The sequence below is a fragment of the Hemitrygon akajei genome, chromosome 16, assembly GCF_048418815.1.
Source record: "Hemitrygon akajei chromosome 16, sHemAka1.3, whole genome shotgun sequence".
In the NCBI taxonomy this organism is placed as follows: Eukaryota; Metazoa; Chordata; class Chondrichthyes; order Myliobatiformes; family Dasyatidae; genus Hemitrygon; species Hemitrygon akajei.
The window spans coordinates 26073778-26093544 of NC_133139.1; the positions used below are offsets into that span (position 1 = coordinate 26073778).

At 41.8% G+C, this 19767-nt stretch overlaps 1 protein-coding gene across 1 annotated transcript in view; it reads right to left on the bottom strand.

The window, feature by feature from the left end:
• The window catches only part of sin3b (SIN3 transcription regulator family member B), a 48042-nt gene that overhangs the window by 14032 nt on the left and 14243 nt on the right, over nucleotides 1–19767 (bottom strand). Inside the window, 8 exon segments of the mRNA XM_073068469.1 lie at nucleotides 252–368; nucleotides 3071–3284; nucleotides 4254–4264; nucleotides 4266–4373; nucleotides 8477–8566; nucleotides 13126–13254; nucleotides 14776–14928; nucleotides 19065–19376. Coding sequence (XP_072924570.1) covers nucleotides 252–368; nucleotides 3071–3284; nucleotides 4254–4264; nucleotides 4266–4373; nucleotides 8477–8566; nucleotides 13126–13254; nucleotides 14776–14928; nucleotides 19065–19376 — 1134 coding nt within the window.

Genomic DNA, 19767 nt, shown 5'->3' on the forward strand with positions numbered 1-19767 from the left:
TTCCAAGCAACTTCCAGGCTAATAATATCTTACTCCAAACCTAAACATTGATCAGCTCTTTACCATTTGCCAAGACCCATCCCAACCTCAGGGCCAGGTCAACTCCTTTCCCCAGTCTGAGACTGGGTGCCAAAAAAGACAAGGACTAGACCTGGTAAAGTGCCAAGACAGGGCCTTAACTTCAGTCCCTGATCTTGAGCCGATTTTCTAAGATTTACAGCAGGTTCCACTTATCAAAATAGTGACAGTACCTCAAATCTCTCATCCTCACAACGATGAAGCTGCTCCTCATATGGAGTTTTCTTCGAGCTGACAAAGGTGGAATCTTCTGACCAAGACGGGAATGAGACCCAAGTATCATTGAGAACCTAATCCAGAAGAAATGTAAGCAGTTAATCAGAGGGACTCTGGGAAAGAGTGACAGGTGTCTGTCAAGTTAGTGGGTTCACAAATGATACAATATTAGACTGTAGCTGCAAATCTGAAGTGAGGAATAAGAATTCCAGTGTTCAAAGCAAATAGTGCTTTAAGACTAGAAGATAAAAGAGCAGAATTAGGCCATTTGGCCCATCAAGTCTACTCCACCATTTCATCTTGGCTGATCCATTTCCCTCTTAACTCCAGTCTCCTGCCTTCTCCCCATATCTCTTCATACCCTGACTAATCAAGAACCTACAAGCTCTGGCTTAAATATACTCCATGACTTGGCTTCCACAGCTATCCGTGGCAGAGAATTCCACAGATTCACCACTCTCTGGCTAAAGAAATCCCTCAACTATGTTCTAAAAGGATGCCTCTCTATTCTGAGACTGTGTCCTCTGGTCTTAGACTCTCCCATCATAGGAAACATCCCCTTCACATCCAATCTATTGAAGCCCTTCAACATTCAATGGGTTTCAATGACAGCCCCCCTCATTCTTCTGAATTCCAGTGAGTACAGGCCCAGAACTATCAAACGCTCTTCATATGATAAGCCTTTCAATCCCGGAATAATTTTCATGAACCTTCTATCAACCCTCTCCAATGTCAGCACATGCTTCCTTAAATGAGGGGCCCAAAACTGCTCACAAATACTCCGAGTGAGGCCTCACCAGTTTCTTATAAAGCCTCACCCTTGTTTTTATATTCTAGTCCTCTCGAAATGAATGTTGACATCACATTTGCCTTCTTCACCACCGATGTAACCTGCAAATTAACCATTGTAGAATCCAGCATGAGGACCTCCAATTCCCTTTTCATTTCAGATTTTTGTATTTTCTCACCATTTAGAAAATAGCCTATGCTTTTATTCCTTCTACCAAAGTGCATGACCATACACTTCCCAACCCTCTATTCTATCTGCCACTTCTTTGCCCATTCTCTTAATCTGTCTACATTCTTCCGTAGCCTCTCTGGTTCCTCACACTATCTGCCCTGCCACTTACTCCACCTATCTGCATATTGTCTACAAAGCTGGCCACAAAGCCACCAATTCTGTTACCCGAATCATTGACATAATGTAAAAAGAAGCAGCCCCCACACAGACCCCTGTGGAACACAACTAGTCACTGGCAGTCAATCAGAAAAGGTTCCCTTTATTCCCACTTTTGCCCCAGCCAATCCTCTATCCATGCAGGTATCTTTCCTAGGACATTTAACTTGTTAAGCAGCTTCATGTGTGGCACCTTGTCAAAGGCCTCCTGAAAATCCAAGTATACAACATCCACTGATTCTCTTTTATCCATCCTGCTTGTTATTTCTTCAAGGAATTCCAAGTTTTGTCAGGCAAGACCTTCCCTTTAGGAAACCATGCTGACTTCAGCAAAACAACCACATCCTTAACAATTGACTCCGATATCTTCCCAATCACTGAGGTCAGGACTAACTGGCTTATAATTTCCTTTCTTCTGCCTCTCTCCCTTCTTGAACTGTGCAGTAACTTTTGTAATTTTCCAGTCCTCTAGCACCATGCCAGAATCCGGTGATTCTCGAAAGATCATGACTCATGCCTCCGCAATCTCGAAAGCCACTTTTTCAGAACCATTTACACTGGATATTACCCTTGCACAGCAGGGAATGTGAAGGAGCAGCATATGCTTGGGTGGGGAGATTAGAGGGCAGGGACGGGGGAAGGAGGAGTAAGCAGATGGACCTGAGCTACCTGTGCAGTAAGCATTGTTCTATGTCCACATTCATAACAGACTCCTGTTTAAGATGGAGGGAGCTACCAGCTCAGGAATTCAGATTTTAATACAGAGGCTTCTAATGCAAGTAATTGAAACTTAAGTTCTTAATGCCCAGAATCATCACATTTCAGTTTAATTCACCAATTATCGTAACGCAGAGTTCACTGACAATAGAAACTCTTAACAGTAATTGTTGAAGTAAACGGAAATGCAATGCTTCTGGGCATTAAGAACTTAAGTGTTAAGGGAAGTGAAAGATGCTGGGTTTCAAAGTGATACAAAGGAGAACTTCAACATCAAGACTGGAAGGTCAAACTGGCCCAAGCAACAGCTTTCCAAAAGGAATCAAATACAGAGAATGGTCGGGGGGGGGGGGGGTGAGAAAATGAAGAGCAAAATCATGGTAAACCAAAGCAAAATTGAGTTTTCATTACTTATTGGTTCATGGGATGTGAATATTGCTTGTAAAGCTATACAGTTCATTCCTAATTGCGGTTCTTGAAGTAAACAGCTTGTTAAGCCACTTTAGAGGATAGTTAAGAATCAACTAAATTGTCCAGGATTGGACTGAAGCAGGCTAGGCTGGGTGAGGATCATAGTTTTCGGCCCATTTGATTGTACTTTCAACGTCACCATCACCGAAGCTACCTTGTTTACTTGATTAATTATTTAAAGTCTCAAATCAGATTCAAAGTCTTGTTACCACATCAACGTCCCAAACCTCTGGATATGACTAACAATGCACCCACTTTTCAAAAATGTATCCAAAAGTGAAGATATTACAAGAATGCCCTCCTATGGTGCCCCTCACACCCATCAGCTGCAGGTCTCACTTATTTGAAGTACTTCAAGTTCTGATACTTTGATGTCACCCCACTTGTACTTTTCTCTGGAACTGCTCATACCTCCTTGCAGACTGCAGTCCGCCCACTGCACTTCGGTTGCTGGTAGGTTTTAGGCAGAGCTCTGTAACTGGAGCCCAACCTCTTACAAGATGCGTAGTCAATCTCCCTGGCAATCCCATCCACTGGCCGATCTCTCTGCAAAGGCTGGGTGAGTGAGAGCTCCTTCTGGCCCAAGAACGATTTGAAACGAGCAAAAAGCTCTGGGAACTTCCTGCTTTCAGAGTGGAGAGGATGGGGGGGGGGGGGGGGCGGCAAAAACATGTACATTGAAAAAGTTTACAGAAAACATGGAAAAATCATCCTTATCCATCCGCAGAAGGAAGTTTGCCCTTTCATACACAATCAAGCAACCAACTGCAGAGTTAAACCCCAAATTCTCCTCTTACAAAACAAAATCCTTGAAAAGGGCCTTTTTTATTTAGTCTTTTTCAGGATGTAGACACCTTGTTAGTAAAAGTTGTGGATGTGGGTTTTCTTTGCAACATTTAAGAGAAGATTGGGTAAGTGCATGGATGGGAGGGGTATGGAGGGCTGCGATCAAGGTAGTTCAGGATAGGATGATGCAGAATAAACAGTTCAGCATGGACTAGATGGGCCAAAATGCCTCTGTCTGTGCAGTAATGCTTTATGACTTGATAACTACAAACTGTTGATTAGTACAAGTTAAACCCAACTCATTTCTCAAACAAGAGAAAATCTGCAAATGCTGGAAATCCAAGCAACACACACAAAATACTGTAAGAACTCAGCAGGCCAGGCAGCATCTATGGAAAAAAGTACAGTCAACTTTTTGGGCCAAGACAGTCCTGCCAAAGGGTGTCAGCCCAAAATGTCAACTGTACTTTTTTCCACAGATGCTGCTTGGCCTGCCGAGCTCCTTCTGTATTTTGTGCACAGTGCCCAACTCATTTCTAGCTCCTTTATCTGTCTAACCTCACACTGGCATGCGATAAGGGATTTAAAGTACTGCTACCATCTTAGTTGAAGTAGCTTGCAAATGAATTCACTTAAAATACGTTCTTTAAAAATATCTTTTAACAGGAAACCACAGAAACTGAGAGGAATGGCAGAACAAGAAAGCATGAGTGTGTTTTGCAAAACTCAGGAGAAAGTGAGTCAAACACTGAGAATTAATGTTCACAACTTCTAACCTTTAATGAATGATTAAGATGAATGAACTTACCCCAGGAATGGGGGTGACCAACTGAAGGAGCTCAGAGCCAGACACCACCTCCTGGTTGAATAGGGCGATGCAGCGCAAGAAATTTTCATACACTTCCTGGCTCTTTAGAATCCTGCGGACCTGGGGTGGGAATGGGTGGAAGTGACCAAAGTGCAAAGTAAGTTTACTATCAAAGTACATACGTGCCATGAAAGGCTACCTAGAGATTCATTTTCTTGTGGGCATTCTCAGTAAATAAAAAAGCACAAAAGAATCAGTGAAAAGCTGCACACAAAGATGAACAACCAATGTGCAAAAAACGAACTGTGTGCAAATACAAAAAAAAATTAATAGATACATAAGCAATACATATTAGTGAGAACATGAGTTGCAGAGTCTTGGAAAATGAGCCCATACGATGTAGAATCAGCTCAATTTTGAGGTGAGTGAATTTGGTTGAGAAAACTGATGGCTGAGGGACAGTAACTGTTCCTGAACCTGGTGGCGTGGGACCTGAGGCTTCTGTACCTCCTTTCTGATGGCAGTAATGAGAAGAGAACATGAGCTGGATAGTAGGGGTCCTTGATGATGGATGCTGCTTTCCTGCGACAGAGTTCCACGTAGATGTGCTCAACGGTGGGGAGGGCCAACGAGTCACACACTCGTCAATCAGCATCATTGCACGTGGAATGCTCTGCATTTAACTGAAACAGACGTCAGTGAAGCTACTTTAAGGAGCAAAGCGCAAACTTCCTGAGGAGATGTCTCAGTACTGCTCCGTGCAGAGGTGTTTTGCTGAGCCATAAATAGAGGCACTCAAGGCAAAAATACTACTCAGAATCAGGTTTATTCTCACCAGCATGTGTCGTGAAATTTGTCAACTTAGCAGCAGCAATTCAATGCAATACATAATATAGAAGAACAAAATAAAGTAAATCAATTACAGTATATGTATATTGAAAAGATTAAAAATCATGCAAAAACAGAAATATATATTAAAAAAGTGAGATAGTGTTCACGGGTTCAATGTCATTTAGGAATCGAAAGGCAGAGGGGTAGAAGCTGTTCCTGAATCGCTGAGTGTGTGTCTTCAGGCTTCTGTACTTCCTACCTGATGGTAACAGTGAGAAAAGGGCATGCCCTGGGTGATGGAGGTCCTTAATAATGGACACTGCTTTCCTGAGACACCGCTCCTTGAACATGTCCCGAGTACTTTGTAGGCTAGTGCCCAAGATGGAGCTGACTAGATTTACAACCCTCTGCAGTTTCTTTCAGTCCTGTGCAATAGCCCCTCCATACAAGACAGTGATGCAACTTGTCAGAATGCTCTCCACGGTACATCTGTAGAAGTTTTTGAGTGTATTTGTTGACATGCCAAATCTCTTCAAACTCCTAACGAAGTACAGATGCTGTCTTGCCTACGTTATAGCTACGTCGATGTGTTGGGACCAGGTTAGGTCCTCAAAAGTCTTGACACCCAGGAACTTGAAACTGTTCACTCTCTCCACTTCTGATCCCTCGATGAGGATTGGTATGTGTTCCTGCGTCTTACTCTTCCTGAAGTCCACAATCAGCTCTTCTGTCTTACTGACATTGAGTGCCAGGTTGTTGCTGCAATACCACTCCACTAGTTGGCATATCTCGCTCCTGTACGCCCTCTCGTCACCATCTGAGATTCTACCAATAATGGTTGCATCATCAGCAAATTTACAGATGGTATTTGAGCTCTGCTCAGCCACACACCCCTGAGGTGCGCCAGTGTCGATCGTCAGCGAGGAGGATATATTATCACTAATCCGCACAGATTGTGGTCTTCCGGTAAGGAAGACGAGAAACCAATTGCAGAAGGAAGTACAGAGGCTCAGGTTCTGGAATTTCTCGATCAGGATTGTGGGAATGATGGTATTGAATGCTGAGCTATAGTTGATGAACAGCATCCAGACGTAGGTGCCCAAAATCTACTAGATAGCACAACACAACTGGAAAGAAGAAACCTCGTAGAATAGGAGGCTGCCTTTTAGGTCATCATGCCTGTGCTTGCTCTGTAAAAGATATATTCAAACTAGTCTCTATCATTACTCTACTTTCAGCTTTAAATATTCCAACTTCTTATTTTAAGTTTTTATTGAATCAGTTTCCACTGCCCTTTAAGATGTGTCACAGAACATTCCCCAATAATCTCTTCACTCAATATACCAATTAACCTGTCATTATCATTTATCCATTTATATTCTTCAAACAATACAGTAAACACTTAATATTTGAGGGAGGTCCATTCTAGAAATGTCCACGGATGCCATGTTTACATATTGTTCGCAAATGCATCATGCTTGTTTGCTGTCATGGCAACAGCCATGAAATTAATCAGCTGGCTTGTTGCAATTTTTTGTCAGAGAGAGACGACAATGTGCCAGGAAATCCTGACAGCATGGCACCACATATAATCAGATCCAGAATACAGCTCAAGGATTGCAACACTAAACGGGAATGAAAAGTTAAAAGGGGAGCTTGCTCCACCAAAGACAAAGGCGCCCTGAAATGATCTACTACTGAGAGTTGAGCATTGCTAAAAGGCTTTATTGGTGCAAATAATTCAAAATTTCTAATCTGAAATGTTACCTACACATAACTTGAACCGTATTTGTGGCTACAAGGACAGAGGGACAGGATAAATGTCATGTGCAGAGTGAAGCTGCTCACATTAGGTGCTTCTGTCCTGCTGAGCAACCTCACCAGTGGGTTTCAATTGTGAATCTGTGAAACCTCCAGCACCATACCTCTGCCAGAGCTACTACAGCTTCCATCATTTCCCCCCTTGTGTCCCCTAATAACTTTGATGCACTTCTTCGGGAGCTGTCAACTTCCAGTCAAGATGGTGGCAAGCTGCACTGTCCGTTGATGTTGCGGCTCAGACCTAGTTTCACCTTTAGGCTTATCGGGATGGTCTTGGGGAGTAGGAGGTCAAGTTAGGGTTTGGGTACAGAGCTGAGGGGGGAGTTAGAGGTGAGGAGTAGTAGATGAAGAGTCTAGGCGGGAGTTGAATCCAGATCAGTGGACTCCACAGTCAACCGTCAGCGATCCAGGAGGTTGAGTCATAGGCGATGAGGAGCCCAGTGCTCCCCAGGTCAATGACCAGTCCTGGGTCAGAGGTCAGTATGGGGCAGGTATCATAAGGGCTGGTGACCTTACCCACCCACAATCACTGGGGTTGGAGGTCCATGTCAGTCTGAAAGTATGCAAGTTGAGGCCCCGAACGTCAAATCTGGCAAAGTCTGAAAGTCAAAGCCGAAATCCAGAGCACCTTGTGTCTACAGGTGGAAGCCTCAAGATTGTAGACAAAAGGTAGAGTTCCGAAGGAGTCACGAGAGTCCAGGTCACTGCAGTCAGAGACCTGTACAAGCCTGGAAGTCGAGGCCTAAAGGTCAAACCCATGATCAACAAGCCAAGGAGTGAAATCCAAAATAGGAGGCCTAATATCTACGAGTGTGAGAATCAGCGACAGGGATTGGAGGCTTGGAGTTGTCCTGGGGTTGGAAGCCACTCTAAGTACGTGAGAGAGAGAGGGGAGGGAGGGAGGGAACAGAACAGATGGAAAGGGGCTGGTTTTTGCTGTTGCTATCTTGCTTTTTTTTTCTGTTGTTGCTAGTGTTGCTCTGTGGAAGATTGTGGGCATTCAATATCAGCGCTCAAACATGTGATGACATTACGGGCTACCCCCAGCATATCTTTAGGCATGCTGGTTGTTAACACAAACAACACATTTCACTGTTTTTCAATGAATATGTAATTAAGTTGATCAATTCAGATTTATTTTTGGCCATTGGTAAGTTTGCTCCCATTTTATGAAAAAGTTAATGGAATTTATTAAATCTTCTCAAACTCTTTTCAATAACCAAAAACATCTTCAGTTCCTCTATTCCTGCTGCATAACTCAGCTTTTCCAGCCCTTCTAACATTCTAATAAATCTCCTGTAGCAACTGCCACAATATGACTGTAAAGTGTACTAACCAGAACTGCAGACAATGTTTCAGTTTAAATCTAACCTTGGTTTTGTAACAGTTCAGCCCCCCCTCCTCTATTAATAAGCTCCAGAATTCAGAGGGTATCCTCTTATAAGAGCATCCTCAACATTTCCCACCACTTTCAAGAAGTGCTGAATATTCTTGGTCTCTTATTCCTGGTCGCACTTTAAATAAATAATTCAGAATGCCATCAAATGCACACATGAATTCAGCAGACTCACTCTGTCAAAGAAGCTGAACTCTCGCAAGGTCCCATGTTTGCCCGCAGAAGCCAACGACCGGTCCTTCACACTCGACAACTTCAGCTTTTTCTGAAAAACATTTCAATAATGATGGAGTGTTAAGACAATCATCAGAATATTAAATAACCTCAAACTGAGCAATGAACGACAGCACTTGGAGAGCTTACTCAACAGATCAAATGGAAACATTACGACCGAATCAAAATCAGAAACACCTGGATTATCCACATTAAAGTAATCCACAAACTTGGTGCATTTAGGTTCTATGAGAATGTTTCTCCCCCAGTCATAATGCCTAGAACTAATCTTAGAATAAAGTAACAAACTACCTAAAACATACAACCAAATGATTACGAATGTTTGGAATTCTCCACTACCATTCCAACACCTCCAGTGGGTCTGTCGAGGGATAGTGATGGGAGTCTCGTCCATTGTCTGGAAAGCAGGATTTGAGAGTTCAATTGTCAGGTTTTTGCTCCACTAGTCAGTGGGCACCACAATAGTGCAGCTGTATGTGCTAAGCTATTACAGTGTGTGGCATCAAAGTTCAGAGTTAAGTCCCAGCATCCTCTAAGGAGTCTCTGTGGAATGTCTGGGTTTTTTTCCCCCAGGTCTTCTGGTTTCCTTCCACAGTCCAAAGATGGACTGGGTAGGTTAATGGGTCATTTTAAATTGTCCCATGATTAGGTTAGTGTTAAATTCGGAGTTGCTAAGCAGTGCAGCTCAAAAGGACTATTCCACACTGTACCTCTAAATATAAATAAATAAATCTCTCAAATTTTGACACCGATCCTCAGATGCTTGTGAAGTGAACTTTGCAAGTGTCTTGGCTGGGAGCAACTTTGCCATATTGATTCAGTACTGAAGTTGATGCCAAGTGAACCCCCTGGCTTTATTCTTGCTCTGATAATGGAATAACTGATCAGCCACTTTAGAAGGCATTTAAGAGTCTACCTCTTTTTGATTCAGAATTGAGGAGCTGATCAAAAGTCAACTAAACTGGTGGCTCTGGTATCACATATGTACCAGATGAGGATTTCCTTCCCTGAAGATACTGAACCTGATATGTTTTTAGAACAATCACAATAACTTAATGGCTACAAAACTGTAATCTCTTTTTTTAAAAAAACAGAAGTTTGTATCACAGGAACAGGCCTATCAACCCTCAAGTCTACATCACAAATATGCCAAATGAATCTAATTTGCCTCTATTCCCTGCCTGTTCGTGTTCAGGCTCAATGCCTCAAATGTTACTAAAGTACCTGCTTCTTGTATCTCCCCTGGAAGTGCATCCCAGGCATCTATTACAGTGTGTACAAAAATTGCCTTGTAAAATACTTTTAAACTTTCCTTTGATCACCTTAAACTTTCCTTTGATCACCTTAAACTTAACCTCTTTCCACCACAGGGAACAGAATCTAATAACTCTATACCTCTCATTAATATACTTCTATCAGGTTGTCCGTTATCCTCCAAAGCGCCAGAAAAAACAAGACAAAAAAAGTTATCTCCTTATAACTAAAATACCCAAACCCTGGCAACATCCTGATGAACCTTTTCAGTACTCTTTCTAGAACCTATAGTATAGGAACCAGAACTCTAAATGTGGCCACAGCAAGATTTACCAGCTTTTAGGTTCAATGTCTCAACTGATGAAGGCAAGCATGAGGTACAACTTCTTTTCCACCCTATCCACTTACATTGTATTTTTAGAAAGCTAAGGACTCGCACCCCAGGAGCCATCTGTGTTTCTCTGCTCCTAATGTTCCTGCCATTTAATGTACCCTCTTGCATTTAGCCATCCACAATGTAACACGTTCCACTTGGCAGGATTAAACTCTACCTGCCATTTCTCTGTTCAGGTTTCCAACTGATAACCTGCTGTATCCTTTGACAATTATTCTCACTATCCACAACGCCACCAATTTCTGTGTTGTCAGACCACTACGTACATTTTCATCAAAATCAGTATTATATATTACAAACAAACAATATTACAACAATTACAATAAGTCCTGGCTCTGATTCTTGTAGAACACCACCAATCACAGATTTTCCTCTGTCTTCTAGAACCAGTCCAATTTACCAACATGGATTCCATGTGAATTAATCATCTGGATCAGCCTACCACAAGTGACTTGGTCAAATGCTTTACTAAAGCCCATACTTTCCAAATCCATCGACCTGGCCCCATCAATCTTCTTTATCACTTCCTTAATCAAGTTTGTAAGACATGACCTCCTCTACACAAAGCCACGCTGACTGTCCCTAATAAGTCAAAGCTTTTCCTTGTGCGAATATATCCTATCCCTAAGAATCTTCTTCAATAGCTCCCTACCACTGATGCAAGGCTCATAGGCCTCTAACTCCCTGGTTTATATTTATTGCCCTTCATAAAGAGTAAAAGCAATGGCTTCTGCCACCTCACGTGTGGCTAAAGAGGATTTAGCAAGCATCACACGTAAGAGGAGATATCAATCTCTGTTAAGATGCCAGTAATCACCTCTCTTGCTTTCCACCATCCTGGGATAAACATCATCAAGCCCTGGAGAGTTATCCACCTCGATCTTTTTCAAGATACCCATCACCATCCCCCCCCCCCCCCCCCCACTTCATATTGTCAAGCCCTAGAATATCAACATAAACCTTCCTGATATCACTATTACCCATGCCATTCTCCTTGGTGAATGCCAATCTTAAATACGCATTAAAGACCTTGCAAATTCCCTCCTCCTTTCTTGCTACCTTCTTGTGCCTAATACATGTATGAAATGCTTGGGATTCTCCTTAATCCTAGGCACCAGATTTATTTAATTACTTGAATTTAAATACACTGGCTGCAATGAAGGAATTCACACTCATTTTTTCAATTAATTCTCAACTACTCCAACTGCTGATCCAATCACTTAATGCTTTGCTATTATACCCCATGTAGAAATGCCTTATTCTTTGTCTAGGGGTCAATCCCTATTTATGGTTTTATATTGCTATATTTCTACACTATTCTTGGTTGGTGCGACTGTAACCAAACCCAATTTCCCTCGGGATCAATAAAGTATGTCTGTCTGTCTGTCTGTAGTGACTACTTGATGGGCAGTATAGAAGATTTCCTCTATCTAACCACAGAATCAGGTTTATTATCGCTGGCATGTGATGTGAAATTGCAGCAGTTCAATGCTATACATAATATAGAAGAGAAAAAAAAAAAATAACTAAACAAGTAAAATCAATTACAGTATATGTATATTGAATAGATTTTAAAAATATGCAAAAAACAAAGACAGTATATTGTAGGCCTCCGTTAGTCTCAATAGACCATGGATTTGTACCTTGGAAAGTTTCCAGGGCGCAAGCCTGGGCAAGGTTTTTTTTTTGATGGAAGACCAGCAGTTGCCCAATCTGCAAGTCTCCCCTCTCCACACCACCGATGTTGTCCAAGAGAAGGACATTAGGACCCATACAGCTTGGCACCGGTGTCGTTGCAGAGCAATGTGTGGTTAAGTGCCTTGCTCAAGGACACACACACACAGCCTCAGCCAAGGCTCAAACTAGTGACCAAGTTGGCGCGTGGCCAAGTGGTTAAGGCATTCATCTAGTGATCTGAAGGTCACTAGTTCGAGCCTTGGCTGAGGCTGCGTGTGCGTCCTTGAGCAAGGCACTGTGTATTAAAAAATGTAAGGTAGTGTCCAAGGGTTCAATGTCCATTTAGGAATCGGAATCAGAAGGCAGAGGGGAAGAAACTGTTCATGAATCACTGAGTGTGTGCCTTTAGACTTCTGTACCTCCTACCTGATGGCAAGTGAGAAAAGGAAATGCCCTGGGTGCCTGGAGGTCCTTAATAATAGACGCTACCTTTCTGAGACACCGCTCCTTGAAGATGTCTTGGGTACTTTGCAAGCTAGTACCCAAGATGGAGCTAACTAGATTTACAACCCTCTTCAGCTACTTTTGGTCCTGCACAGTAGCCCCTCCATACCAGACAGTGATGCAGCCTGTCAGATTGCTCTCCATGGTAAATTTATAGAAGGTTTTGAGTGTATCTGTTGACATGCCAAATCTCTTCTGACTCCAAGTAAAGTAAAGCCGCTGTCTTGCTTTCTTTATAACTACATTGACATGCTGGAACCAGGTTAGATCCTCAGAGATCTTGACATGCAGGAACTTGAAGCTGCTCACTCTATCTACTTCTGATCCCTCTATGAGGATTGATATGTGTTCCTTCGTCTTACCCTTCCCAAAGTCCACAATCTGCTCTTTCATCTTTCTGGCATTGAGTGCCAGATTGTTATGCAGCACCGCTACACTCCACTAGTTGGCATATCTCACTCCTGTACGCCCTCTCGTCACCACCTAAGATTCTACCAACAATGGTTGTATCGTCAGCAAACTTATAGATGGTATTTGAGCTATGCCTAGCCACACAGTTATGTGTATATAGAGAGCAGAGCAGTGGGCTAAGCACAGACCTGTCCTCTATCTGCCTGACTGTACTGTGGTGTAATTAATATCCCACAAATTGATCAGCACAATGCTCAAGACAATGAGACACAAATTTTGGGCCCCAAACTACAGTCATCAGGATGGAGATGAACAACAGTTTTCTAACTGTAAATACATGTACAGCTTACCTTGAGTGGAGGAGGCACTTGGGGCAGCAGCGTTGTTCGCAAACGCTTCTTGCTTTGCGAGTGTTTAGATCCATCGTCTTCATCGATCATTTTACTCTCGTCCTTTTCAGATGCAGCACTTCCAGTGAACTGAGAATTGAAATCTCAAACGTTATGACAATAGTTTCAAAACAAACGAGATATACAAAGTATGAAGCACAAACAATAAACTTGTGAATATCACCATCGCACTTCCTGTTATTCACAACCCGACATCATAGAACAAAGTATAGTACAGAAAGACCCTTCAGCCCATCAAATGCCTCTTAAATGTTAACATATTTGCTTCTAACACCACCCTCGCCAACTATTTCCCAGCACCTACCATTCCCTATGCAAAATTTTGCTTCACACATCTCCTTTAAACTTTCCACCCCTCACTTTAAACCTATGCTCTCCATGCCTCTCACAATTTTAAGTATCTCAAATAGGTAGCCACAATGATTCAGAGACAGCAATCCAATTTTGTCCAACCTCTCTCTCATCTGCCACTCTCAGCCCAGCTCTGCGTCCTATCAATGTCATTGTGTGTATTTAAAGCAGAGTTTGATAGGCTCTTGATTAGTAAGGGCGTCAATGATCACGGGGAGAAGGCAGGAGATTGGGATTGAGAGGAACAATCAATCAACCATCAAATAACAGAGCAGACGCAATGGCCTAATTCTGCTTCATGGACTCTCCTTACAGCAATTACTCTCCAGTCCGGACAACATCCTGGTGAAACTCTCCAAAGTCTCCAATTTGTTCCCAAAGTGTTAACTGCACATAATTGTCTAAACTTGGCCTACCTGAAACTTTATATGGCTGCAAACGACTTGTCAACTTTTATACTCAATGGCTCAACCAAAAGTGGCAGAGCTACCATAATGTTTCTGTACCACAGTATGCATTTTTGTTGCCTCTATCAGGGACCAATGGACTTGCACCCCAGGATCTTCCTGTATATTAATCCTCCTAATTGCCTGCCATCTACTCTAAACTTTCCTCATGCATTTGACTTCCACGGTTGGTAAGGGGATAATCACATGCTTTGAAAATCAACATTGTTACAGGAAAACACAACTCAGATGAAATAATTGAATTTCATCTCAAATGAGTCCACCTGTAATAATACGGCACTTCCTTCATCTGACAATGCTGGACTGCCTGGATTGCATGATAAAAGCACCTCGAGTGTGAATGAAATTCTCCAGGGAGGAGAATGGAATAGACAAGCCAGGATATGGTGGTGTTTGTGATGAACCCATTGTGCAGCAACTTGCAAACTGAATCAATGAAATAGATTTTAGATTTAGATTTAAAATTAAGAATTAGATCAATGAAATAGACACCAGTCAGGGCATTCAGGTAATCCAAACATGAAATTGTCCTCCTCATTCGAAAATAAACTACCACCGAACCACAGACAAAATTGACAGAATTTGCGGTGCAGCATTGTGACAGTTTGGAGGAAAGCATTTGGATTTAACACTAAAGCCTTATATGGTAAACTTATGGGTTGGATTTTTGACCCTGTAAAATGAATACCTATTTTCTAGAGAGACTTGTAAAGTTCTCAAGTGTAGTTATGATGGAGAGAGGCGGAGGGAGGCAGTGCGAATTGTGACATACCAGAGATCGTTTGGCATCTGGTAGAAATTGGCCAAACTCGGTCAACAGATCTTCCTGGCCTCGGAACAGGTTGGCCACCTTTGCAAAGACTTCATCTTCGGTCATGCCGCAGTAAGGTTTTCCCTTGGTGTCTTTTACAATGAGCTGTTCCTTCTAACAAAAGAGAAGGATGGGTGTTTATTAGGATACAAGAACAGTACTGGCACAGGCTACTGGTGGAGTTGCTTAAACACAAGTTTAAGTTAAAAAACAACTTTAAAAAAAAGCCCCAAGGAGGAAAAAGATAAAATATGAAGGTAAGCTAATCAATAATATCAAAATGGATACAAATTTTTTTTTTCAGATATATAAAAAGAGAGGCTAGAATAGATATCAGCCTGTTGGAAAATGATGCTGGAGAGGTAGTACTGGGGGGAAAAGAAATGGCAGACAAACTGAATGAGTATTTTGCATCAGTCTTCACTGTGGAAGACACTAGTTGGATGCCAGAGGTTCGAGAGCTTTGGGGTAGAAGTGAGTACAGTTGCTATTACCAAGGAAAAGGTGCTTGGGAAGCTGAAAGGTCTGAAGGTAGATAAGTCACCTGGACCAGATGGACTGCACCCCAGGGTTCTGAAAGAGGTAGCTGAAGAGATTGTGGAGGTATGAGTAATGATCTTTCAGGAATCACTTTATTCTGGTATGATTTTGGAGAACTGGAAGACTGTAAACGTTAATCAAATCTTCAAGGGAGGGAGGCAGAAGAAAGGAAGTTATAGGCCTTTTAGCCTGACCTTAGCGGTTGGGAAGATGTTGAAGTCGATCGTTAAGGATGTGTTTTGGAAGTACTTGGAGGAACATGAAATAGTCAGCATGGCTACCTTAAAGGAAAATCTTGCCTGACAAATCTGCAACACAGAAACAGGCCCTTTGGCCCATCTAGTCCTTGACAAATCATTAATCTGCCTAGTCTCACAACCTGCACCTGGACCACAGCCCTCCATACGCCACCCATCCATGTACCTACCCAAATTTTTCTTAAATGTTGATATCATTAAGTAATTATTCCTATTATTAAATTATTAATCATTAGTAATGATCTTTCAAGAATCAGTAGATCACAGCATTGTTCCAGAGGGCTGGAAATTTGCAAACATCACTCCTCTCTTCAAGAAGAAAGGGAGGCAAAAGAAAGGAAATTATAGGCCTGTTACTCTGACCTCAGTAGTTAGGAAGATTCTGGAGTCGATTGTTAAGGATGAAGTCCAGGGTACATAGAAGCACACGATAAAATAGGCCAAAGTCAACATGGCTTCCTTAAAAGAAAATCTTGCCTGACAAACCTGTTGTTCTTTGAGGGAATAACAGGCAGAATAGACAAAGGAGACTCAGTAGATGTTATGTACTTGGATTTCCAGCAGGCATTTGACAGGGTGCTGCACATGAGGCTGCTTAACAACAGCCCATGGCATTACAGAAAAGGTACCATAATGGATAGAAGACTGGCTGACTGGCAGGAGGCAAGGTATGAAGGGACTTGGGAGTCCCTAAAGACTGAATCAGTGGTGAGGAAAGCAAATGCAATGACAATGTTAGCATTCATTTCAAGAGGACTAGAATATAAAAGCAAGGATGTACTGCCGAGTCTTTATAAGGCATTGGTAAGACTTCACTTTGAGTATTGTGTGCAGTTTTAGGCCCTATATCTAAGAAAGGTTATGCTGACATTGGAAAGGATTCAGAGAAAGTTCTGAGGAGAATGATTCCAGAAATGAAAGGATTATCATATAAGGAGCATTTGATGGCTCTAGGCCTATACTCAGTGGAATTTTGAAGAATGGGGGGGACCTCATCAAATGTTGAAAGGCCTAGATAGAGTGGACGTGAAGACGATGCTTCCTATAGTGGGGGAGTTTAGGACCAAAGGGCACAACCTCAGAACAGTGGAACACCCATTTAGAATGGAGATGAGGAGGAATTTTTTTAGCCAAAGGGTGGTGGAATTCGTTGCCACAGGCAGCTGTGGAGGCCAGGTCATTGGGTGCATTTAAGGAGGATGTTGACAGGTTCTTGATTTGTCAGTGCTTGAAATGTTATGGGGAGAAGGCAGGAGAACGGGGTTGAAGGGGACTCAAAGGGCCGAAAAGCCTAATTCTGCTCCCATGTCTTACAGACTTGTATTGACCTAATCAAAGCCTTTCATTACTTCAAAGCTTCAACATTCTCTACAGAAGAAATTATCCAGAGTCCCATTGGCATCTCCTTTATAAAACCATTAAAGTTCATGGCATGGAAAGACCAATTATTCATTTTGTCCAAACCAACCAAAAAAGAGCTAGTCAGTTTAATTCTACATTCTATGTCTCAATAATCTTCACATGTGGCAAGAGAGTCTACCTTTCAGCCAATGAGTTTCAGACCTTTTCCCAGAAAACATTTTCCTCAACTCCCGCCAATCATTCAAACTACTAATTATTGTACAAATCCTTCCTGTTCACTCTGTAAAGACCCATTTTGATCTGGTAAAACTCAATTAAATTGTTCGATTTTTTTGGTCCCAAAATAAACAAAACCAGTTTTCCCCCATAGCTAAAATTTTCCAGTCCAGCGAGCATCCTTGAAACCATGCACTTCTGAAAATAACCTCTGCAGGTTTCTAAAACTATCACATCCATCCTATCATGTGCAGATGCAAATTGCTCAAAGGCTGCTTTATTAACTTCTAGCATGACTTCTCTTTTTATGCTTCAATCACAAAAACCAGGGAAACTATGCTTTCTTAAATACTAAATCTACCAGTCCTACCACCTTCAGGATCCATGTGTCTTCTTAATTACTATATCTAACCTGTCTTGCCACCAAGATCTTTATAACTACTCTTTTAGTCACCTATTAAGTACACACTTCTCTCAATTGACCTCCGAATCCAGATTACCTCATATTTCTGATTGAAGTCCTTGTGTTCGTTTGTGACACTTAATTCTTAATTAGCCACTTAATTCTTCGACCAATGTACAACTTCCTTCCTCTCTCAAGCACACTGCTAATTCTAATATTGTATGCAAACTTATATTCCCTATTTTTGCCCTAAACATTGATATGTACCAGAGAAAGGATGGAAACGAGTTGGTGCATCATCCAATACCTACAGCTACATGCAAGGTGAAACAAACATCTGACATGGTAGTTACCACAGTAGGTAAGAACCTACATTTAGTTCTGCTCTTCACTTACAACTCCAGTGCCAGCGTTAGCTTCATACTGAGGTTCCAAAGATTTTAAATAACTTCAGTTAAAACTTAAAATTAAGAAAACATGCCACATTTATTTGAATAAATGCAATCATGTGTGATGTTTCTGAGGAGAAAATCAATTGCTACTTTCATTAAAATACTAAACCAGATTTCAGATTTTTTTTAAAACATCAGAAACATAGTTGAATGCTTTCCTTTATGAAAACAAGATATAGACAAAATAGGCTTCTTGCCACGGAATGATTTGAGCTCAGAATAAGCTCCAGGATTCCAAGATTTGCTCAATCCTTCTATCAGTTCCAAGCACTTATAATCTAACAAATATTAATATCACTTGCTCATCCTTTCCATCTGTTTCTGCTTCATGTAGTTTCAATAAGATAAGCCTCACTTCTACACCTGTTAACTTCTCTTTGGAAGTTCTGTGCTGACTGAGATGTTGCCCATCACCCCATATGCACAACACCTACCTACTTACAGAACATCTTACAGACCGCTAACTGCGGAAAGGATAGGGTCTGCAGGAAATCCAAGGCATGTGCTTAGTTTTCTTGCTAAATGAACACAAAGTCGTCAAAAACTCTGCTGCCCATGTCCCAGCTTGTGCCTGTGCTGGCTAACTTACAATGGCCATTATTTAAACAACATCTCATTTTTTTAAATCCCCGACTTTGTTTTCAGATCCCACTCTGGTCTCCCCTCATCTCTACAATTTCCTCTTCCTCCTGTCCATAACCTTCTGAAATATCCAGTCCACCCTCCAATTCTGCCCTCTTAAATATCATTCAATTTAATTCAACCACCACTTTCAATGCTTTCTGCAATCGAGACCAAAAGGTTTGTAAAACTCTTCTTCACCCTGCTTACCTCTTTCCTTGATTATGATCGTCTCTAAATCAACAATCTGTCAAAACTTTTTCATCATCTATCCCAGTATCCTTTGATAACTTGATCCTTGATAACCTTCTTGTGAACATTCGGATTTTTAATATCTAAAGGGGACACACAAATAAAAGCTGCACTAAAGAATCCCCGAGTTAGTTAAAATAATTTTACCTGGTAGGTGTGCAGAATCTCCAAAAAGGACTTGTAAACCTCCGGACGTTCCAAGTAACGGTTTTTGATTTTATTCACATAACTAATTGCGTTGTCAAACTCCACGGGGTGCGGATCATTGGATGTCAGCTCGTCATGGTGATCCAGCAAACGTGGAGTGGAGTCTTCGCGGATTGAACGGCGGTCTGTGTGCTCGTCTTTGTGGCCCACCAGAGGGCTCTGGGTTGGAGAAGGATCGGCACGGGCAGCGGGAGCTACGGTGGCATTGGTGGGAGCGGCAGATGCACGCTCGTGAGCTGCCTCAGACAGCACCTATGGAAGAGTGGAAGGAAGGAATCAGACTACTGAGTCAGGATGCCATTACAGAGCCAGATTAAGCCCAGGACTATCTAGATATAGCGTACAACACAGCATTAATAGAGACTCAGCTATGGGAGATTATAACCAATGTTCCCTCTAAGGTGTGTGCGTTCTTTTGCTACTAGAACACAAAGGAATTTAAACTGGACACAGAAGTTGGTCACACTCTACCTTATTGGCATGTTAAGTATACTTCATGATCACACACAATCACATTTCTTTTTGTGGTGATGGCATTGACAATGTGGAATTTGCGACGATTTGTTTGCAGATTTTAAAATTAGGTTATTTATACTGTTTTTATTGAAGAAATTATTGATTAACTATGTTGAATTCCAAAGAA